Source organism: Ranitomeya imitator, chromosome 6 (assembly GCF_032444005.1).
Source record: "Ranitomeya imitator isolate aRanImi1 chromosome 6, aRanImi1.pri, whole genome shotgun sequence".
In the NCBI taxonomy this organism is placed as follows: Eukaryota; Metazoa; Chordata; class Amphibia; order Anura; family Dendrobatidae; genus Ranitomeya; species Ranitomeya imitator.
This window is the reverse complement of record NC_091287.1, coordinates 466671085-466695847: the sequence shown is the minus strand read 5'-3', so window position 1 is coordinate 466695847 and position 24763 is coordinate 466671085. Positions and strand designations below refer to the sequence as shown.

The 24763-nt window shown below is 42.7% G+C and overlaps 1 protein-coding gene across 1 annotated transcript in view; it reads right to left on the bottom strand.

Moving 5' to 3' along the window:
* LOC138643426 (putative leucine-rich repeat-containing protein DDB_G0290503) overlaps positions 1-24763 on the bottom strand; it is a 680657-nt gene that overhangs the window by 366872 nt on the left and 289022 nt on the right. The window contains exons 16-18 of the mRNA XM_069732336.1: positions 16375-16542; positions 13882-14049; positions 8745-8876 (exon numbers count right to left, since the gene is read on the bottom strand). Of these exons, the coding sequence (XP_069588437.1) occupies positions 8745-8876; positions 13882-14049; positions 16375-16542 (468 nt within the window). The remainder of the gene's footprint in view (positions 1-8744; positions 8877-13881; positions 14050-16374; positions 16543-24763) is intronic.

The following is a 24763-nucleotide window of genomic DNA, read 5'->3' as shown; positions in this document are numbered from 1 at the left end:
ACCCACTGATGCAGGACTTTCAAAAAGTGCCATTTATTATTATTATTATTATTATTATTATTTATATAGCACCATTAATTCCATGGTGCTGTACATGAGAAAGGGGTTACATACAGAGTTATAGATATCATCTCCTTACACCAGATGCAGTTTTGTTTTGAGCTATAGAACCTGAATTGAAGGCTTACATTGTAATACAATAATGTAGTTAGATCTGAACCAATATTAAGGATATTAGGTAATTAGGAGCTAGTGTTATCTAGTGATATAATGGATATCACAGCTCAGGCAGTGATTTCTTGGCTTTCTAGCCAACTAATCGGCTACATCCTCGTGATTAGTGATTCAGGGTGAACAACGCCTAGTAACATGGAGACCTCTAAAGCCGTGTTTAATTAGTTGACATGTGATGGCCTCTCTCTTTTTTCATCATGTTTTCATCAAACCCGAATCACCGCAGTACAGGCTGCAATTTTAAGGACTATACAGTAATTCTGTTATAATGTCAGTCAATCTGCTTCTGTCTATTTCATCTGCCTGTCCCTATAATATACTATACCAACAAAACATAGCACGAATTGAATGAAGAAAATTGCTACCATACCTTAAGGGGACAGTAGGCAAGTGTGAAGAGTATTGGGATGGAGTGACAAGAAGCTTCTGTTAAAGTGTTACAAGAAGGGAAAAAACAGGGTGGTGAAGTAAAAGAAAATCACTCAAGAGTCTAAGATAAAAATCAATGGCTACCATACACAGTGATAGAAATTATGCTTGGTGCTTACAATTAATTTAATTAATTACTCTCCTTCAGCACTTAAGGTATCATCACACTCAGCAACGCTGCAGCGATATAGACAACGAGCCGATGGTCGCTGGGAATGATCAGGACCTTTTTTTGGTTGCTGATCACCCGCTGTCATCGCTGAATCGGCGTTTGTGACGCCGATCCAGCGATGTGTTCACTTGTAACCAGGGTAAATATCGGGTTACTAAGCGCAGGGCCGCACTTAGTAACCCGATATTTACCCTGGTTACCATTGTAAAAGTTAAAAAAAAAAAAAAAAAAAAAAACAGTACATACATTCCGATGTCTGTCACGTCCCCCGGCGTCAGGTTCCCGCACTGACTGTGTCAGCGCCGGCCGGCCATAAAGCAGAGCACAGCAGTGGTGTCACCGCTGTGCTCTGCTTTACGGCCGGCCGGCGCTGACAGTCAGTGCAGGGGAGCTGATGCCGGGGGACGTGACAGACATCGGAATGTGAGTATGTACTGTTTTTTTTTTAACTTTTACAATGGTGACAAGGATAAATATCGGGTTATAAGCGCGGCCCTGCACTTAGTAACCCGATGTTTACCCTGGTTACCCAGGGACTTCGGCATCGTTGAAGACAGCTTCAACGATGCCGAAGTCGTTCCCCTGATCGTTGGTCGCTGGAGAGAGCTGTCTGTGTGACAGCTCCCCAGCGACCACACAACGACTTACCAACGATCACGGCCAGGTCGTGTCGCTGGTCGTGATCGTTGGTAAGTCGTTTAGTGTAACGGTACCTTTATATGCAATTGTGGGGAAAGGAAATAAGAGAGGGGAAGATAAGGAGATCTTGTGAAGATTTCCTTGTCTCGAACCAGACAATGAGCTATCAATCAAGCTAAAGAAACTGGAGATGGGCAAGGAAACAACCTTGGATGGTAGAAACTTGGAAAGTGCTCCCTTACACCCAAAGCACTTCATGCCTCATTTGCACATGAAAGGGACTGCTAATTACTTGGGAATGCAGCAACAGATAGAAAATATAAAAGGTGTTAATGGGATTACCTTTTGAACACTGCATGTCTCTATATATGATTGGGGGGGTGATCTTACTTACAGTATTTCTTTAAGTGAATCAGACTAAAAGTCTAAAGGTACCGTCACATTTAGCGACGCTGCAGCAATATAGACAACGATGCCGATCGCTGCAGCGTCGCTGTTTCGTCGTTATGTGGTCGCTGGAGAGCTGTCACACAGACAGCTCTCCAGCGACCAACGATGCCGAAGTCCCCAGGTAACCAGGGTAAACATCGAGTTACTAAGCGCGGCCCTGCGCTTAGTAACCCGATGTTTACCCTGGTTACCAGTGAAGACATCGCCGATTCAGCGATGTCAGCAGGTGATCAGCGACCAAATAAAGGTCCTGATCATTCCCAGCGACCAACGATCTCCCAGCAGGGGCCTGATCGTTGGTCGCTGTCACGCATAACGATTTTGTTAACGATATCGTTGCTACGTCACAAAAAGCAACGATATCGTTAACGAAATCGTTATGTGTGAAGGTACCTTAAGGAGAATAAGGTCATAGCCCTAGGGGCCAATAATCCAAAGAGTTAAACAGTAGATCAGAGATTTCACTGAATTTCATTGTTAGAGGTGTGTTGCAATTGTGTATTACCTCCTCCTGACTTCATGGGCACAATAGCAGCGTCTTCACAATGAGCATGGAGAGTTAAGGTACCGTCACACTAAGCGACGCTGCAGCGATACCGACAACGATGTCGATCGCTGCAGCGTCGCTGTTTGGTCGCTGGAGAGCTGTCACACAGACAGCTCTCCAGCGACCAACGATCCCGAAGTCCCCGGGTAACCAGGGTAAACATCGGGTTACTAAGCGCAGGGCCGCGCTTAGTAACCCGATGTTTACCCTGGTTACCGTTGTAAATGTAAAAAAAAAAAACACTATATACTTACATTCCCGGTGTCTGGTCAGCTTCCCGCACTGACTGAGCGCCGGCCATAAAGTACAGCGGTGACGTCACCGCTGTGCTTTACGGCTGGCCGGCGCTCACCAGTCAGTGCAGGAAGCTGACGGCGGGGGACATGACCAGACACCGGGAATGTAAGTATGTAGTGTTTTTTTTTTTTTTTTTACATTTACAACGGTAACCAGGGTAAACATCGGGTTACTAAGCGCGGCCCTGCGCTTAGTAACCCGATGTTTACCCTGGTTACCAGTGAAGACATCGCTGGATCGGCGTCACACACGCCGATCCAGCGATGTCAGCGGGAGATCCAGCGACAAAATAAAGTGCTGGACTTTCCCCAGTGACCAACGATCTCCCAGCAGGGGCCTGATCGTTGGTCGCTGTCACACACAACGATTTCGTTAACGATATCGTTGCTACGTCACAAAAAGCAACGATATCGTTAACGATATCGTTATGTGTGACGGTACCTTTAGCTTGTAGTGATGTAGTCATGGCCTAATGCTCAAGAAGAGCTACTTGTCATTAGCAGACAAAAGGGTGAAGTGTACAAATGTGCATTTCTGACACAGGGTTGTGGGTTTGATGGGCTCTTCAACACCTTAGCATGCCCTGATCATTAAAACATGAATACCTAGTGCACTTATTAAGCATCTATATGTTAATCAGACGGCATAAATATCCTTTCATCTTCCTGAGCATCAGGAATTTGCTAATTACAAAGTGTGGCTGCTCCTGGGTTTTCATAGAAACATTATCCATATTTAGTCTGCATGTTGACAGTTCCCCAGTAGCATCAGAAAACCAAATTGAGCTGCAGAGACATATTAAAAGTATGCTAGATTTGCAGGGCATCTACACAATTCATAAGGAAAACTTCACTTTAAAGTGAACCTGTCACTAGGTTTGGCAAATCCGAGTTATGGCCATCACCTTTCAGGGTGTATATACAGCCTTCTATAATGCTGTATATACCGTATTTTTCGCTTTTTAAGACGCACCTGAATATTTTGAGCCAAATAGTGTGCAAAAATCTTTAAAAAATACAAAAATATTATCTGTGGATGATGCTCTGTTATGGGGGATCTGTGAATTACAGTGCAGTGCCTGCAGTACAGTATATTGTGACTACCACCCCCCTCATCCTCAGGAATGCACCCACTTACTGTATACATGGATGTATCCTGAAAGATGAGAGAGGTGGTAGTCACATTTGCAATAAACACTTTGGACACTACATTACAGTGTATATGTACACTAAATATGGCCAGAACCCCCATCATCCTTCAGGATATACCCATTGATACAGTATATTCTGAAGGATGATGGGGGTTGTCTGCTCACCTTTCATAAAAGGATCTCGGACTTGTGAGTACCACAGTTGTAACCTTAAATAGTGTGCAGAGACATATATGTGATTGGTGGAGGCAGCTCAGCAACACTTCCCTCCACCAATCACTATCCATCCCTGCAGAGGAGGAGAATCACTCATCTCTCCCTCCTCAGCCTTAGGCCTCTTTCACACATCCATGTCTCCAATACGTGTGGTGACAGTTTTCACACTTACCGGAGACACTGAAACACACAGACCCATTGAAATGAATGGGTCTGTGCACATGTCAGTGTGCTTCCACAGACCGTGTGTCCGAGTGACCTACACGTAACATGTCCGTTTTTTACCGTCAGCACGGGCGGCAAAACGTAAGGCACGCGTGCACACGGAGAACACAGATGGATGCCATCCTTGTGACAAGCATCGGCACCGCGTAAGAAGCGCTACAGTAAACGCTGTTCCCCGGCGTCGGGTGCTGAAGACAGCTCTCATAATTCTCCCCTGCTCTGCCGGCAATCGGCGCGATTAGAGGAGAATGATGAGAGTTATATTCAAGTCAGAACAATGACAGCAGGTGTTTTTTTTTTGGACTATTACTCCCATCAACCTACACCTGTTGCCGAGTGGGTTCCCCTGTATTTTCTATAACCATCCAGGCAAAACTCACAGCTGGTTGAGTTTTGCTGTCTATAAGACACCTCTCCATTACTAATCCTTTAGCTGTATTGTAAATAAAGACACAGCCAGAATAAAGTCCTTTAACTGAAAAAATTACACAAACTTCTTTAATAATCTCAACTAAACCATACTTACGTAATAAAAGTAAAATAAAAAAAAAAAACAACAACAAATACACTGTTCAAAAAATAAAGTGAACACTTAAACAACAGAATATAACTCCAAGTAAATCAAACTTCTGTGAAATCAAACTGTCCACTTAGGAAGCAACACTGTTTGACAATCAATTTCACATGCTGTTGTGCAAATGGAATACACAACAGAAAGAAATTATTGGCAATTATCAAGACACCCCCTATAAATGAGTGGTACTGTAGGTGGCGACCACAGACCACATTTCAGTACCAATGCTTTCTGCCTGATGTTTTGGTCACTTTTAAATGTTGGTTGTGCTTTCTTACTCGTGGTAGCATGATATGGACTCTACAACCCACACAAGTGGCTCAGGTAGTACAGCTTTTCCAGGATGGCACATCAATGCGAGCTGTGGCAAGAAGGTTTGCTGTGTCTGTCAGCGTAGTGTCCAGAGGCTGGAGGCGCTAAGAGGAGACAGGCCAGTACACCAGGAGATGTGGAGGGGGCCATAGGAGGGCAACAACCCAGCAGCAGGACCGCTACCTCAGCCTTTGTGCAAGGAGGAACAGGAGGAACACTGCCTGAGCCCTGCAAAATGACCTGCAGCAGCCCACAAATGTGCATGTGTCTGCACAAAAGGTTAGAAACCGACTCCATGAGGATGGTATGAGTGCCTGATGTCCACAGATGGGGGTTGTGCTCACAGCCCAATACTGTGCAGGATGCTTGGCATTTGCCACAGAGCACCAGGACTGGCAAATTCGCCACTGGCGCCCTGTGCTCTTCACAGATGAAAGCAGATTCACACTGAGCGCATGTGACAGACGTGACAGAGTCTGGAGACGCCATGGAGAGTGATCTGCTGCCTGCAACATCTTTCAGCATGACCGGTTTGGCAGTGGGTCAGTAATGGTGTGGGGTGGCATTTCTTTGGAGGGCCGCACAGCCCTCCATGTGCTCGCCTGAGGTAGCCTGACTGCTATTTGGTACTTAGAGGAGATCCTCAAACCCCTTGTGAGACCATATGCTTCTGCGGTTGACCCTGGGTTCCTCCTAAAGCAGGACAATGCCAGACCTCATGTGGCTGGAGTGTGTCAGCAGTTCCTGCAAGATGAAGGCATTGAAGCTATGGACTGGCCCGCCTGTTCCCCAAACCTGAATCTGATTGAACACATCTGGGACATCACATCTCGCACCATCCACCAACGTCACGTTGCACCACAGACTGTCCAGGAGTTGGCGGATGCTTTACTCCTGGTCTGGGAGGAGATTCCTCAGGAGACCATCCGCCACCTCATCAGGAGCATGCCCAGGCATTTTTGTTGCCAGCACATTCAACTTTGTACAGAACAAAGTATTCAATGAGAATATTTCATTCATTGAGATCTAGGATGTGTTATTTGAGTGTTCCCATTATTTTTTTTGAGCAGTGTATATATCTGCCCATCTTTCGGTCCCACGCCATAATCCATGTCTGGGGTAGAAACAGTTTTCAATCTGGAAACCACTGGTGAATAAGCTGCTATGAGCGCAGCATCATTGACCAGCGGTAAGATCATCAAGGCTGGGCCGAGAGCTCGATCTGTGCCGCATCCGCAGCAATTTTCCTGGAGACATCTCATAGAGGCAGGCACGGATGGAGTTCTCGGCTTTCCTCCATCTGCACCTGCACCCATTGAGAAGCCGAAAGCCAGACGCCGGACCTCGGAAAAAGAATGTCGACCACCATATGCTGCCATAGGGCCACCGTTCACCACCATACCACCACCGCTCACCACAATACTACCACTGCAGGACCACCGCTCACCGCTGTACCACCACCGCACAAAGCAGGACCGCCACACCACCACTGCAACACCCCCATCTCTGGGCCCGCAGCACCAGTAACAACAGTGTTCGGTTTATAAGACACACCCCCATTACCCCCCTAATATAAGTGTCTCTTGTAATCTGAAAAATATGGTAAGCCCCAAACCCAACCTGTAAGACAAGAAAATAACTTTTACTATACTCATTTGTGGGGTGGACCGGTCCGACGGGTGTTGCTCTTCTTGGTCCGGCTCCTCCCATCTTCTTACGATCGCTGTCCTCCTACTTTTTTGTGTGGATGACGCGTCCCTGCATCACCCAGTCTGCTCGGCATCACACTCCTGCACATGCGTACTTCTCTTCCCTGTTGAGGACAGAGCAACGTACTGCAGTGCGCAGGTGTCGGGAAAGGTCAGAGAGGCCCAACGCCTGAGCTCTGCAGGATGTTGCTCTGCCCTAAACAGGGCAGTTAGGTATGCCTGAGCAGGATTGCATACATCAGTTAGGACTGCTCTGATATGGGTATACCGTGACGTTTGGTGGAGCAGCTTAGTATACATTTTTTTCAAAAAACGTATCAACCAAATACCTTGTTTTTTACATTTTTTTACTAGCACTTGCGGATTACTGTAATTTTTTGAAATTGAGTGTTTTTGGTTCTACTATGCTCTTTTGTGTCTTCAAGTTTCTTGGTGGTGTGTGAGCATGTTCCTACACACTTGTTCACTGTGCGGAGTAGCCCATGTGTTCCTGTTTCCATGCCTGAGCAGGAGCGTGATGCCGAGCAGACTGTGTGGATGATGCAGGGACGCGTCATCCACACGAAACAAGCAGTACAGCGATTGTAAGAAGATGAGAGGCACCGGACCAAGAAAAGCGACACCCATCGGACCAGACCACATCCGCCAGTGAGTATAATAAAAGTTCTTTTTTTTTTCATTATAGGTCGGGTTGGGGGCTTATATACAGCATTATAGAATGCTGTATATCTGCCCTGAAAGGTGATGGCCGCATCTCATATTGGCCAAACCTGTTGACAGGTTCCCTTTAAGTATTATACAAGTAGCTAACTTATGGATCTTCAAAGACACGGACTGTTCCCAGGATTGCCTACACAGCAGTTTTGAGATTAGATGACAAGTGGCCATTATGTTCCTAACAGATCCATTGCTCCCTGCTTTTCCTTTACTCTATACTTTAACGTCCAGATGCAAGAGTGAGTCAAGTTATATAGAAGAGGCTCATATTTTATAAGCACTTGTATTAACAGGAACATAAGTTCAGGGCATTGAATAACATATGTATTTTAACAATAGCAAACAGCTTGAAAAACACATTAAGTTTTTGGACTTATCTTACAAACAACAATAACATTTTAGTTTCTATAACGAAAGTAAGAAATACAAAAAATGTATCCCAAAAATACAGGACCCCAGCTCGATTAATACTAGCAAGCTTTTCGTTAGTTGTGACAAGTACGTGCAGAAGGTACATTTTAAGAAATGACGGCAAGTCAGTTCTCATTTTTCATACAATTAAAAGTGTTGCTCTGTGTCCCATTACAGTATTACGATTCTCTGAGGCCCAAAACTGCTGCTTATTAAGTCATGAAAACACTGCACGGTCTAAAATCACTGGAGGTCAGGAGTTAAAAGCAAAGTGTCTCGACTTTACGAAAAAGTTATAATTACAAGTCATTAAGGTTCCAGTATCAGCTCGAAAGGTAATGATGAAACACTCTTGCCCCCTAGAACATCTTGTGTTACTTAACCCCTTCAAGACCAAGAGTGGTAACTCGAGAAGGGAACAATACATCTTTGAAGCCACGGGAGAGAAATTTAATCTTAATAGTTTCAGTCAAGAGAAATATTCAAGCAAGCTCCCCAAATTTTCTGCGACCTTTGTATCTCCTAATTAGATAACAGATGGAAGAGTTCCTAACCATCTCGTCTGAAACATTCACTTGTTTCAAAAGGAAAAAAAAATAAGTGTTTTTAATTTTAGTAACTTTGATATAATGATTGTAAACATTTGTCTATGGCAGCGTTACCTCCTCTCCGGTACTTTTATGTTGAAGTTTCAACAATTCGATTTTGGATTCTTGCTTGAATTCAGAAAGCTCTTCTTTCAGCCTGTCAAGCTCAACACAGAGAACAACGTTTTCTTTTGCCTTCACATTCAGCTAGAAACAAAGTGAAATACTATTAATCAGTTATCCCACAAAAGCAAAAATATATTTTCAGTACTACTGCTTCTTCATAACAGTTTGATGCAACCACTCAGCTACTGTCCTGTTCCAACATCTAATAAGTCAACGGTGAATGCTTACAAAATGTGAGTTTTACTTTTTTTTTTGTCAAAACGTTTGTCTAGTTGACTCAAAAAAGACACATGGAAAACTTTGCCTCAAGTACATTTGTTTAACCAGTTCCCAAAAGATTTCCATCTTTTGATGGTGGAAGATGTAGGTTTTAGTGATGGTTAGCATGGTGGCTCAGTGGATAGCACTGGAGCCTTGAACCCATCAAACCCCACCAAGGACAACATCTGCAAAGAGTTTGTATGTTCTCTCCGTGTTTGCGTGGGTTTCCTCCGGGTTCTCCGGTTTCCTCCCACACTCCAAAACACATACTGATAGGGAATTTAGATTGTGAGCCCCATTGGGGACAGCGATGATAATGTGTGAAAACTGTAAAGCGCTGCGGAATATGTTAGCACTTCATAAAAATAAAGATTATTATTATTGATGAGCGAGTGTACTCGTTACTCAGGTTTCTCCGAGCATGCTCGGCTGGTATCCGAGCATTTCGGCGTGCTCGGAGATTTAGCTTTCGTCGCCGCAGCTGCATGATTTGCGACTGCTAGACAGCCTGAATACATGTGGGGGTTGCCTGTTTGTTAGGGAATTCCCACATGTATTCAGCCTGTCTAGCAGCCGCAAGTCATGCAGCTGCAGCGACAAAAAACTAAATCTCCGAGCACGCCGAAATATAGCTGTCACTGCTTCTGTCCTCTCTTTCACAGGTGTCCGAAATATAGCTGTCACTGCTTCTGTCCTCTCTTTCACAGGTGTCTTCAAACCTGTTATGTTTTAACAGTATATGTGTGAATTTGAAAGTATATATATATATATATATATATATATATATATATATATATATATATTAATTATATATTTATATTTATTTATACTACATTCATTGTATAAAACGTAGACATCAAAGGCATCCACAAAACCATAAAAACTTGAAGAATTCAAATAGTAGTTAAGCATAAAGCATGAACAATATAAAACAATTTCTAAAAATAAAAGTTATAGCTCCTGGAATAAGGGGAGGAAAAAATTTAAGTACAAAGACTAAAAATCGCCTGGTCAATAAAGGGTTTAGACTTTTATGATCTGATCATTGAGCAGTGAAACAGGATAATCTACAAAATTCAACAGTTATTACATTTGTAGGCTGATCCAGAAGTTTCTAGGTCTACATAGAACATGAGCACCCACAAGAAGGTATGAGGACCTACTGTATATCCATATGCCTCTATTTTCGTTTGGTGAGAAATGGAAGTTTTTGGTTTTTTTCAAGACAATATGAAAGGTCACACTCTAAAAAAACACTGTCATCAAGAGACATGGAGAATGGTTAAAGAGGTCATAATACTCAATGATGACAATACTTTTTCAAGGTGTAATCCTGAATTGCTTCCAGGCTAGAACATCTTCAATATACAGGCTCGTGGTGTCCTTGAGCATCTACACTATGGAGCGTCAGGGAAGTCCTGGATTTCGCTCTGCTGTCCTGTAAGAGTTCATGCACAAATCTCTGGGAACTCCTTCAAGATAGTTGGAAGACCATTCCCCGTGACTACCTCTTGAAGCTCATCAAGAGAATGCCAAGAGTGTGCAAAGCCGTCACCAAAGCAAAAGGTGGCTACTTTGAAGAACCTAGAATATAAGACATAATTTCAGTTGTATCACACTTTTTTGTAAAGTATGTAAATCCAAATGTGTTAATTCATAGTTTTGATGCCTTCAGTGTGAATGTACAATTTTCATAGTCATGAAAATACAGAAAAATCTTTGAAGGTGAGAAGGTGTGTCCAAACTTTTGGTCTGTACTGTATAAATGTGAACTAAATCTACAAGTCACAAATAAACAATGTGTGCATGAGACTTCAGGAATCTCATTCACTTTGCGGGCATCCCTTTAGGTTTTGTGACAAATCTGCACTGAAAAACACCATAAAAATGCAACGTGTGCACACAGCCTAAAGCTCTTAAAGTTAAGTCTAGGATTCCATAGAGATGAGACACATTTGTGGGAGGGGTGAGGTGGGTTATCTTGGATAAATAACGTGGGAATCAGATAAATTGAATGATTTCATGAAAATTAAATACATACTGAATCTAGAATTGAGAAATCTATATACAGAAATGCTCAGGGTGAGTGTGGACGTCCGCATGCTCCAGTATTCCACCTGCAGTTATGAGAAGCAGACATGAAGCAGCCATTACTGTTTCTTCAACATAAAAAAGAGTTAAATGTGGCAGTCACCAGCTGGATTAATAGTATACTCATTTTATTCAGTATAGAAGCAGGTGAAAGGAAATAGCATATAGCCAACATGCAAGTATTACATTACTCTCAGTAACACATTTCTATAATAATACAATGGGTAGTTAATTAAATGAATGAGGAGATCCTGGTTTTCTCTGTACATAGTGAATAAAGTGTAATGTACTAAATAGTGCTCATATAGGACGGCCCACTCATGCACAGGGGGCCACGAGGGGATTCTTCTATTCCCCTGTGGGCAATACTGAGAAGGAGCATTTGGCTCTTTCATGCAATCAGTGTTTTCTCACGGTAAGAATGCGTGAAATGTCCCAGCTTTCATCTGATTCTGTACAAACTGTACATCAAATAAGGTTATATTTTATTACCTTAAGATCCAGCTGGTGAGAGCAGTAAGATCCAGCTGGTGAGTGCAGCAAGATCCAGCTGGTGAATGCAGGAAGATCCAGCTGGTGAGTGCAGGAAGATCCAGCTGGTGAGTGCAGCAAGATCCAGCTGGTGAATGCAGGAAGATCCAGCTGGTGAGTGCAGGAAGATCCAGCTGGTGAGTGCAGCAAGATCCAGCTGGTGAATGCAGTAAGATCCAGCTGGTGAGTGCAGCAAGATCCAGCTGGTGAGTGCAGGAAGATCCAGCTGGTGAGTGCAGGAAGATCCAGCTGGTGAGTGCAGGAAGATCCAGCTGGTGAATGCAGCAAGATCCAGCTGGTGAGTGCAAGAAGATCCAGCTGGTGAGTGCAGGAAGATCCAGCTGGTGAATGCAGGAAGATCCAGCTGGTGAGTGCAGCAAGATCCAGCTGGTGAGTGCAGGAAGATCCAGCTGGTGAGTGCAGGAAGATCCAGCTGGTGAGTGCAGTAAGATCCAGCTGGTGAGTGCAGGAAGATCCAGCTGGTGAGTGCAGGAAGATCCAGCTGGTGAGTGCAGGAAGATCCAGCTGGTGAGTGCAGGAAGATCCAGCTGGTGAGTGCAGGAAGATCCAGCTGGTGAGTGCAGCAAGATCCAGCTGGTGAGTGCAGCAAGATCCAGCTGGTGAGTGCAGGAAGATCCAGCTGGTGAGTGCAGGAAGATCCAGCTGGTGAGTGCAGGAAGATCCAGCTGGTGAGTGCAGTAAGATCCAGCTGGTGAGTGCAGCAAGATCCAGCTGGTGAGTGCAGCAAGATCCAGCTGGTGAGTGCAGGAAGATCCAGCTGGTGAGTGCAGGAAGATCCAGCTGGTGAGTGCAGTCAGATCCAGCTGGTGAGTGCAGCAAGATCCAGCTGGTGAGTGCAGCAAGATTCAGCTGGTGACTACAGTAAGATCCAGCTGATGAGTGCAGTAAGATCCAGCTGGTGAGTGTGGCAATATCCAGCTGGTGGGTGCGGCAAGATACAGCTGGTGACTGCAGCAAGATCCAGCTGATGAGTGCAGTAGGATTCAGTTGATGAGTGCAATAAGATCCAGCTGGTGAGCACAGTGAGATCCTGTTGGTGAGTGCAGCAAGATCCAACTGGTGAGTGCCATAAGATTCAACTGGTGAGTACCTTAAGATCGAGTTGGTGAGTACCATAAGATCCAGCTGGTGACTGCAGTAAGATCCAGCTGATGAGTGCAGTAGGATTCAGTTGATGAGTGCAATAAGATCCAGCTGGTGAGCACAGTGAGATCCTGTTGGTGAGTGCAGCAAGATCCAACTGGTGAGTGCCATAAGATTCAACTGGTGAGTACCGTAAGATCGAGTTGGTGAGTACAATAACATCCAGCTGGTGACTGCAGTAAGATACAACTGGTGAGTGTAATAAGATCCAGCTGGTGAGTGTAGTAAGATCCAGCTGGTGAGTGCCATAAGGTTCATTTGCTAAGTGCCGTAACATCCAGATGATGAGTATCATAAGATTAGGTTGGTGAGTGCCTTAAGATCTGGCTGGTGACTGCTGTAAGATCCAGCTGGTGAGTGCTGTATCTACCTATTCTTTTGATGATGATTGTGCTTGTTTGCTAAACTTTGATACTGTGCACCATTAGCCAAATGCTACAATCCAGAGAATAGGGCTGTCCGAATCTCAGCTGATGTCGACCTGACGGTAGTGTCAACTACTTTATTATATGCAATTACTATTTTTCTCTATGCACTCAAGCTTAAAAGGGATTGTGCACTGCTGGAAAACCTCATGTTGAATGCTAATGTGCCCCAGAAGAAGTAAAAAACGCATATACCTTCAAGACTGACACCATTTTGGTACTGTGTTTCCCGCAAGTCATGTAAGGATTGATCGGCTGTAGTCTTCTCACTTCCATCAGATGGAACAGTAATCAGATGGAATCACCGGGAAACACAACGACCACATTGGAAGGGGGCTGGTTCTTAATGTATGAATGTTTTTTATTTAATTTGGTCAAGAAGGGGTTGTCCAGTAGTGGACACTTACTTTAACGTGTCAGTAAAAAAATAGAATAAAATAGTGTTGGACTGCTAAGCGAAGGAGAAAACTTGGAAATCACAGGTGTAGAAGAGCAATATGCATCTTTTATTGTTCACCTACCCAAACGAAAGACAAAAATAAAACCTACTGAACAAAAATGATGTGTGGCATTGTAACATGAAAACAAAATTCGATAGAATACAGCAGTGTTACCTGTTCGACTGTCTGTTTGTGATTTGATTGTAATAAAGTTATTTCCCGTCTTAAATCACAAATGTTCTGCTCAGCAGACTCCAGACTTTTTGAACATTTTCTGCAGTGTCTCTTTGACTGTTCCAAATCTTCTTGCAGTTTCGCGATCATTTCCTCATAAAATTCAGCCTTGAACATAAAAAATGTGCAGTTTGATGAAGACCTTTTAAGAAACCTTTTTTTTTTTTCTTTATAGCATTTAAGAGATTATTTAAAGATCACCATATGATTGCGGTAGAAAGCAAAAGCAAGCGCTAGCTACTTTGAGCCCTTTTTACAGCCCAGAGCTGCGTTTTAACTATGATCGAGATCTTTAAACAATTCTCTTAAGTTTTCCTATTCTGATGACGGGGGCACACACAAAGTAGCAGCCAATGCCTGACCTGCGTGTGAAGATACAGTTGTAAGGAGTTCCTCGCCAAATGTGTGAATGCAATTTTTTCTTCATTCCTTTTATCAGAGAATAGAGCCTGTACAAATAATAAAAGGCACGGGTTTTGTAATCCTCCAGTCATCTAACCTCCCCACAGGGGCAAACAGAAGCAATGTGCAGTTCCATGGTGTCAGGAGCCACAACCAGAGGATTAAAACAAGCCTTATTACTGTACAAGCTCCGATACTCTGTTAAATTACTTATGTGAACAATTCAGATTGCAATACCAATTTTACCTACTGCTCAATGCGCCTACAACAAGGGGGGGGGGATTTAATAAAGCTGGGACACAGATTACTTTTAGGAAAATGGTGTTCATATTCCTTCTCCGCGTTATATACATAATAATTTCCACCGAGATATTTCACACTGAATTATAATAAAATTCCGTACAAAACACAATCTGCTACAATATGAAGGATTATTCTGTCACCTGAATATGTCATTGTTCCCTTGTTCCCCATAGATTTAGTTTAGAAATGTTAAATATCTTGGATATAATAAAACTCTCACTATCAAATAAAGAAACATTAAGCCTTTAGTTATATTTGCCTCTTTTTTTACATCTACATTGGTCTAGGATGACCCCTCTTACTTGCCTGTCTATTGCTTAGACCTTGGCATTTTTATTTTTGCAAATGAGATGCTTCCAAGACGAAAGGAACAATGAAAACCTTAAAATTGCAGACCTGAAAAGGACAGCTTTCTAATGTGAATTACATTAAGTGACCTGATCGAAATGACCTCCGAAAGCAATATATTGGTCTATGGGAATCATCTCATGAAGAATAATAATGAATGTTTATGAAGGTGGGAAAAATATTCTACATATAAAAGGCAAATGCTTTGGGCTAGGTTTATGACTTCTACAGAAAAAAAAAACACATCAGAACCAATTTTGGGAAAATTTTGCATTAAATGATAAGAACTTTGGTGCAGATTTTATTGCGGATGACGGGTTTCTTTTTCATACGTGAATACAGTAGCTGTCACATAATGCAAGATGTTACCACAAAAGGAGGGCTGTACAAAGACCAGAAAGGAACCAGCCACTGAAACACCAAGTGAAGGATGTTTTATCTAACCATGGATAAAAAACATTGTAAGGGTGCACTCACATTTGCGTATAAAAAAAAAAAATTGGTCCCATCCTCATCCAGGAGAGTGGGACGATTTTGTTTTCTCACTTGTCATCCGTGTGTTCGGTCGGTATGCAATCCGTTTTTTTATTTAGCAGCTATTAATCTTATACATGGCCATTTACAGTTTCCTATGCTACAGAGTTGTAATGTATCCCTAAAATTCAGATGCCACTGACGGTCCATATGGCATGAGATTTCTTTCTTGCACTGTACCGATTTCGGAGTGAATTTTCAGTATGCCGAATACAGCTGAGAAAAAATATTGAATAACATGGGTCTGAGTACAATCCGATTTTCAATTGGATTGTACTCGTCCGATTTGTACGCTCGTGTAAGCGAGATCTAAGAGTTCGATCACACCGGCGAGTAGCCAGCGTGCAACCCGGACAATGGTTCATTAGACAGCATTAGCTCCGAAGTCATACTATGGAGCAGCGCAGACTTGCATTATTCTTTTCATGGATGCATTCATATAAGTTGATTGGTGCGTGCAAAACATCAGACTACACTCGGATGTCATCCCAGTGTAGTCCGATATACAGTATGCTCACTCATACAATGGAGAAGATGGAGAAATTAAGTTTTCTCCGCACCTGTGATCTGTTTCTTGCATGCGAGAGAATCGGATCACACTCACTGCAGACATTTAAGCCAAGGATCATTTAAATACAGCATCCGATTCTCTCGCCAGTGTGAGCAAACCATTAACCTGGGAAAATGTTGACCTGTAAAGTATGGTTGGCATGTGTTAATTATAAGTAGAGTAGAATTGTCATCTGCCTCTCTTTATCCCATGGTAAGGAATCAGAATGGAAGGTCTATGGGGCAGACTGGGCTTTGTCATACACTACAACATTTAATACCAGATGGAAAAAATACCTGTGTAGTGTAATATTTAATCTGTTTCTCTCCTGTAGAAAGATTCAGGAGGAGGATTTTCATCTGTGCTTGGGTTTGAAGTAGATCACTTTGAGAAGAACTACTTATCTCCTGTAAATGGTGAATTTCATCCTCCAATTTTATCAGTCGATTTTCTTGTTCTTTAATCTAAAAAATATAATGGAATATGTTTTTTTTTAAATAAATACAGGTGAAGAAAAGACAAAACGTGGACATCATAGAGACAGATTATATAGCTGAAAAGCTTTTTTACCTACCAGAATACTACCTCTAATTTGGATTCACTCTTAATTATAGTGGAAAAAGAACAACAAAACATGCAGCAAAACAATAAAACTCAAAAGTCAAATCAACTCATTTCTTTATTTCAATGGCAAATATTAAGTAATTGGCAGAAATGCTTTTTTCAATAGTGAGGTGCTAAAACATTTTGGACTGTCATATCTGGAATGTTTTGATTTATAAGTACCGTAAATTGAAAATTACATGTCGGAATAAAGTATTGAGCTTGGACCCACCATTAATTTCCACAAATTCCCAAGAATGAAGTTTATGTCTCTTGGCCTCAGCCATTTCCCATTACTCCTGCTCACTTTGTGATTGACTGCTAGGTTCACATTGCGTTAGGGCAGTCCGTTTAGCGCATAGTGCTATGGACTGCGCTAACGCAATGTCCCAAAAGGGATCGCGTTTGCCGATCCCGGTAGCGCAGATACCCGATCTGCGCTAGCAAGGAACGGACCTCGGACGCTGCAAGCAGCGTCCGTGGTCCGTCCGAAACTAACGGGACATCGCTAGCGCGTGCCGAAAATGGCATGCGCTAGCGATGCGCTAGAGATCCGTTAGCACATTGCCGTCAATGGGTGCGCTAATGAATCCGTTGCATGGCGTTAATTGTGACAATTTCGCCATGTAACGGAGTCCGCTAGCGTTAACCCATTAACGCAATGTGAACCTAGCTTAATACAAATAGGTGCAGCAGAAGCCTCCTTGCTGTGTCCTGGGTTGAAGAGGACAAAACAGTGCTGAATCTTGCCTTTTGGATAAGGGAAGTGGCTTCAGTAGGCCATCGCTGAAAATGGAACTGGCCCATGGGAAATCCTTTTATTTTTCTGCAGGATTTCCATACAAACTGCAGAGTCATGAAGATTATGCTTTAAACTAACAAATAGTAAGAGCAACACTATTATTTGTCTAATTCAAACAATCATTTAAAGGATTATTCACAGAATTACACTATTTTTCTTACAAAGCACAGTAAATATATACTTAACTAGATGGTGGCCCGATTCTAACGCATCAGGTATTCTAGAATATGTATGTATATAGCAGCCACATAGTATATAGCACAGGCCACAACATATTCTTGCATACCTGATGCGTTAATACAGGCCACACAGTATATAACAGTGGCCACGCAGTATATATCAGTGGCCACACAGTATATAACAAAGGCCAAACAGTATATAACACAGCCCACACAGTATATAACATTGCCCACATAGTATATAACACTGCCCACGTAGTATATAGCAGCAATGTAGTATATAACGCAGCCCACACAGTATATAACATTGCCCACATAGTATATAACACTGCCTACATAAGTATATAGCAGCCATGTAGTATATAACGCAGCCCATGCAGTATATAACATTGTCCACATAGTATATAATACTGACCACGTAGTATATAGCAGCCATGTAGTATATAACGCAGCCCACACAGTATATAACACTGCACACATAGTATATAGCAGCAATGCAGTATATAATGCAGCCCACGCAGTATATAACATTGCCCACATACTATATAACACTGCCCACGTAGTATATAGCAGCCATGCAGTATATAACGCAGCCCACGCAGTATATAACATTGCCCACATAGTATATAGCAGCCATGCAGTATATAACGCAGCCCACACAGTATATAACATTGCCCACATAGTATATAACACAGCCCACATAGTGTATAGCAGCCATGCAGTATATAACGCAGCTCACACAGTATAACACTGCCCACATAGTATATAGCAGCCATGTAGTATATAATGCAGCCCACACAGTATATAACACTGCCCACGTAGTATATAGCAACCATGTAGTATATAACGCAGTCCACGCAGTATATAACATTGCCCACATAGTATATAACACTGCCCACGCAGTACATAGCAGCCATGTAGTATATAACGCAGCTCACGCAGTATGTAACACAGCCCACGTAGTATATAGCAATGTGGGCACTATATGCATGGTTAAAAAAAGACTTAAAATAAAAAATAAACATATACTCGCCTTCCGAAGGCCAGTTAAAGTCCTGGCGGCTTGTGCGGTGCACGCGGCAGCTTCGGGTCCCAGGGTTGGTATGAGCGCAAGACCTGTAATTACATCACGGTCACATGACCGTGACGTCATGGAAGGTCCTTCTCGCAGAGCATCTTTGGAATCGGGACCTGCCGCTTGCACTGCCGAGGACAGCGCGCACGTCGGAGGGTGAGAATAAAATTTTTTTTGTTATTATTATTTTTAACATTAGATCGTTTTACTATTGATGCTGCATACACAGCATCAATAGTAAAAAGTTGGTCACACAGGGTTAATAGCTGCGTTAATGGAGTGTGTTACACCGCAGCATAACGCGGTTCATTAATGCTGCCATTAACCCTTTGTGTGCGCTGACTGGAGGAGAGTATGGAGTGGGCACTGACTGCGGGAAGAAAGGAGCGGCCATTTTGCAGCCGGACTGTGCCCGTCGCTAATTGGTCATGACAATGGTTGTGGGTGTTTTGCCACGACCAATCAGCGACTTGGATTTCCATGAAAGACAGACAGACGGAAGTGACCCTTAAGACAATTATATAGTAGACTAGATGGTAGCCCGATTCTAACGCATCGGGTATTTTAGAATATGTACGTAGTTTATTTATGAAGATTTTAGAATAATACATTGAATACACAGGATTTGGCTGAACGCGACCAATTAGCGAAGCATGGTTCAACTCCCGCGCCAATTCGCGGCCGGACTGCGCCTGTCGCTGATTGTTTGCGGCCGGCCACGTAGTATATAGCATAGCCAAGTAGTATGTAACAGCCCACATAGTAAATAGCACAGCCACATAGTATATAGCAGAGCCACGTAGTATATAGCACAGCCACGTAGTATATAGCACAGCCAACGGAGTATATAGCACAGCCAACGGAGTATATAGCACAGCCCACAGAGTATACAGCAGAGCCACGTTGTATATAGCACAGCCACATAGTATATAACATAGCCCACGGAGTATATAGCACAGCCACGTAGTATAGAGCACAGCCCACGGAGTGTATAACAGCCCACATAGCATATAACACAGCTCACGTAGTATATAACAGCCCACACATGTAGTGTATAACACAGGCCACGTAGTGTATAACACAGGCCACATAGTGTATAACACAGGCCACCTAGTGTATAAGACAGGCCACCTAGTGTATAACACAGGCCACCTAGTGTATAACACAGGCCACTTAGTGTATAACACAGGCCACGTAGTGTATAGCACAGCCCACGTAGTGTATAGCACAGCCCAAGTAGTACATTGCACAGCCCAAGTAGTACATTGCACAGCCCACGCAGTACATTGCACAGCCCACGCAGTACATTGCACAGCCCACGCAGTACATTGCACAGCCCACACAGTATATAGCAATGTGGGCATCATATCCCTGTTTAAAAAAAAGAAGAATTAAAATAAAAAATAGTTATAAACTCACCTTCCGTTGGCCCCCGGATCCAGGAAGCGTTTATCGACGCTCCTCGCGCGCTCCGGTCTCAAGAGTGCATTGCGGTCTCGCGAGACCGATACATCATCTCGCGAGATCGCAATGCATGGAACAGTCACCGGCGCGTCGCGAGGAGCGGTAAAGGCCTGTTGTGGATCCGAGGGGCCGACGGACAGTGAGTATATAACTATTTTTTATTTTTATTATTTTTAACATTAGATCTTTTTACTATTGATTCTCCATAGGCATACCGGTTACCTCTAATGGTTACCTACAATCCAAATCTGGAGGTGCTAAGGGGAGCTGCACGGAAATTGCAACCTTTTCTGCAAAAAGATGCCCGCTTACAATCTATTTTTCCAGACACCCCACTACTGTGTTTTAGGCAGCCCCCAAATCTAAGAAGCATCATTGTCAAGAGCTCCCTGTCCTCTCCAACAGCTGCAGGTACCTTTCCTTGCAACCAGAAAAAATGTAAAACCTGTCCATTTATAATGACCATGGACAAGATAAAGATTCCCAATTCACATCAGGACTACAAGATATCAGGTACTTTCAACTGCGTCACTTCTAATGTGGTGTACCTAATTATTTGTACTACAAGTCCAACTGGGGGGCTGTATGTGGGGGAGACAGGGCAGAAACTGAGAACAAGGATGAACTCTCATCGCCACACAATAAGAGAAATTAGAATGGATCTACCTGTGGCAATACATTTTTGTCTCCCAAATCAAAACATTATGGACATGAAATTACTTGTGTTAAAAGGTAGCTTCAAATCGCAGAGAGACAGAAGAGTCTGGGAATATAAACTGTTGACGACCTTTGACACTCTCACTGCAGGAATGAATGTGTCGCACGGATTTATGTCTTTTACATCAACTAAAAAACTTGCCCCTCAGACCATGTGGGGTCATCACAACAGAGACCCTAATCACAGGACAATAAAACAATCCTTATCTAAGAATTGGCCAAATATTTATGGACGTAACGGTTTTCCACCCATGGTAATTCTGCTTCATGTCACCTGTCTTATCCATGGTTTTTCCCTTTTTTTTTTTTCTTCTATGCTATGTTGTGCATAAATACAGTGGGGCAAAAAAGTATTTAGTCAGTCAGCAATAGTGCAAGTTCCACCACTTAAAAAGATGAGAGGCGTCTGTAATTTACATCATAGGTAGCCCTCAACTATGGGAGACAAACTGAGAAAAAAAAATCCAGAAAATCACATTGTTTGTTTTTTTAACATTTTATTTGCACATTATGGTGGAAAATAAGTATTTCGTCAGAAACAAAATTTCATCTCAATACTTTGTAATATATCCTTTGTTGGCAATGACAGAGGTCAAACGTTTTCTCTAAGTCTTCACAAGGTTGCCACACACTGTTGTTGGTATGATGGCCCATTCCTCCATGCAAATCTCCTCTAGAGCAGTGATGTTTTTGGCTTTTCGCTTGGCAACACGGACTTTCAACTCCCTCCAAAGGTTTTCTATAGGGTTGAGATCTGGAGACTGGCTAGGCCACTCCAGGACCTTGAAATGCTTCTTTCGAAGCCACTCCTTCGTTGCCCTGGCGGTGTGCTTTGGATCATTGTCATGTTGAAAGACCCAGCCACGTTTCATCTTCAATGCCCTTGCTGATGGAAGGAGGTTTGCACTCAAAATCTCACGATACATGACCCCATTCATTCTTTCATGTACCCGGATCAGTCGTCCTGGCCCCTTTGCAGAGAAACAGCCCCAAAGCATGATGTTTCCACCACCATGCTTTACAGTAGGTATGGTGTTTGATGGATGCAACTCAGTATTCTTTTTCCTCCAAACACGACAAGTTGTGTTTCTACCAAACAGTTCCAGTTTGGTTTCATCAGACCATAGGACATTCTCCCAAAACTCCTCTGGATCATCCAAATGCTCTCTAGCAAACTTCAGACGGGCCCGGACATGTACTGGCTTAAGCAGTGGGACACGTCTGGCACTGCAGGATCTGAGTCCATGGTGGCGTAGTGTGTTACTTATGGTAGGCCTTGTTACATTGGTCCCAGCTCTCTGCAGTTCACTAGGTCCCCCCCGCGTGGTTCTGGGATTTTTGCTCACCGTTCCTGTGATCATTCTGACCCCACGGGGTGGGATTTTGCGTGGAGCCCCAGATCGAGGGAGATTATCAGTGGTCTTGTATGTCTTCCATTTTTTAATTATTGCTCCCACTGTTGATTTCTTCACTCCAAGCTGGTTGGCTATTGCAGATTCAGTCTTCCCAGCCTGGTGCAGGGCTACAATTTTGTTTCTGGTGTCCTTTGACAGCTCTTCGGTCTTCACCATAGTGGAGTTTGGAGTCAGACTGTTTGAGGGTGTGCACAGGTGTCTTTTTTATACTGATAACAAGTTTAAACAGGTGCAATTACTACAGGTAATGAGTGGAGGAAAGAGGAGACTCTTAAAGAAGAAGTTACAGGTCTGTGAGAGCCAGAAATCTTGATTGTTTGTTTCTGACCAAATACTTATTTTCCACCATAATATGCAAAAAAAATGATAAAAAAACAGACAATATGATTTTCTGGATTTTTTTTTTCTGTTTGTCTCCCATAGTTGAGCTCTACCTATGATGTAAATTACAGACGCCTCTCATCTTTTTAAGTGGTGGAACTTGCACTATTGCTGACTGACTAAATACTTTTTTGCCCCACTGTATGTGATTCTTCAGAATTTGTTTTAGTCAATGCCTGATGAAGAGACCTGTGTAGTATCGAAAGCTTGCAATTTGTTACCAGCTTTTCAGTTAGCCATTAAAAGGTATCAACCACTGAGGACTCTCAATTCTAAATATTTTTCATAGCTGAGTAAGCAGTCCTATTCTTATTTGCTGAAACAACATTTATCATTCACAGCACTTGCTTCTCCTCAGTGCTGCAGACTCCTACCCCCTTCTCCTGGGTGCTCCGGACTATCCACATGTCTGAGTTATCACAAAGCTAATCGAAGGGTAGAATTCACCTTATGCCTCTGTACACCCCATGCCCCTGTACAGTGCCTTGCCTGACTGATATTATCTTTTCTAAATGTACATCAATATGGCTGCCTGTGTGGTTTTAGGTCATTGTTAAAGGGAACTTATTACCAGAAAAACACTATTTACCTGCATATATGTGGTTAATATGCAGGTTAATAGTGTTATTAACCTGCCCAGCGCCAGCACTTACTCAGGCCCAGCCCTCACTAACCACCAGCCACAATGCAGAGCCACTTTCAGTCAGTAAGGGGGCTAGGTTAAAGGTGCCACTCTCTATTCTCAGATCTGGGTGACTGAACCAGTGCTGGTGCCGCCTCTGTGACTGAAAACAGAACATTGCGGGGGGAAAAGTTAACTGTCTCCCTTCTGCGTATGGCTAAGTGTGGGCGGCAGGTAGGTTTATAACGCTATTAACTTTCAGACTAACCCCATATCTACAGGTTAATAACTTTTTTTTCTGGTTACAGGTTCCATTTAACTGGTTTAAAGCAGAGTTCAACTCTCCTGCACTTCTTCGCAATGAAGCTTATACAGTGGCATATAAAAGTTTGAGCAAACCCTGGTCAAAATTACTGTTATTGTGAACAGTTAAGCAAGTTAAAGATTAAATTATCTCTAAAAGGCATAATGTTGAAGATGACACATTTCCTTTTAGGGGGAAAAAATATATTTTCATCTTTTACATTTTAAAAATTACAAAAAGGAAAATGGGCAGAGGCAAAAGTTTGGGCACCCTGCATGGTTAATACTTAGTAACATGCCTATTGAAAGTATTATAACTTGTATACACTTTTTGTAGCAAGTCAAAAGATTTTCAATTCTTGTTTGAGGGATTTTCCTCCATTCTTCCTTGGAAAATTCTTTCAGATCGGTGAGATTCCTGGGTTATCTTGCATGCATTGCAATTTTGAGGTCTAGCCACAGATTTTCAATGACTTTCAGATCAGGGTACTGTGAAGGCCATTGGAAAACCTTCCGCTTGTGACTTTTGAGGTAGTCTATCCTTGATTTTGACGTGTGTTTAGGATCAATTATCTGTTTGTAGAAGCCATCCTCTTTTCAACTTCAGCTATTTTTTACAGATGGTATTATGTTTGCATCAAGAATTTGTTGAAAGTTCATTGAATCCATTCTTCCCTCATTGAAATTTTGCTTGGTCTTCCAAACCTTATCTTGACCTCCACTGTTCCTTTTAACTGCAATTTCTTAATTACATTTCGAACTGAGGAAAGGGCAACTTGAAAATGCTTTGCTATCTTCTTATAGCCTTCTCCTGATTTATGGGCCTCTATTATTTTCAGAGTGCTAGGCATCTTCTTAGAAAAAAACCATGGCTGCTGTTTTTTGGCACAAGGTTACAGAAGGCCGTTTTTTAACAAAGCAAGGAAGTTTGAATCACCTGGCCTTTATTAATGATGTTAATGAACAAGCCATAACCCTAACAGGCTAATTAATATCTGAAACCTTGGTCGAAGATATCGGAGCACACAAATCTACTAGGGTGCACAAACATTTGCATTTGACCATTTTCTTTTATTGTAATTTTTAAAATGCAAAAAATGACAATGTATAGATATTTTGTCTAA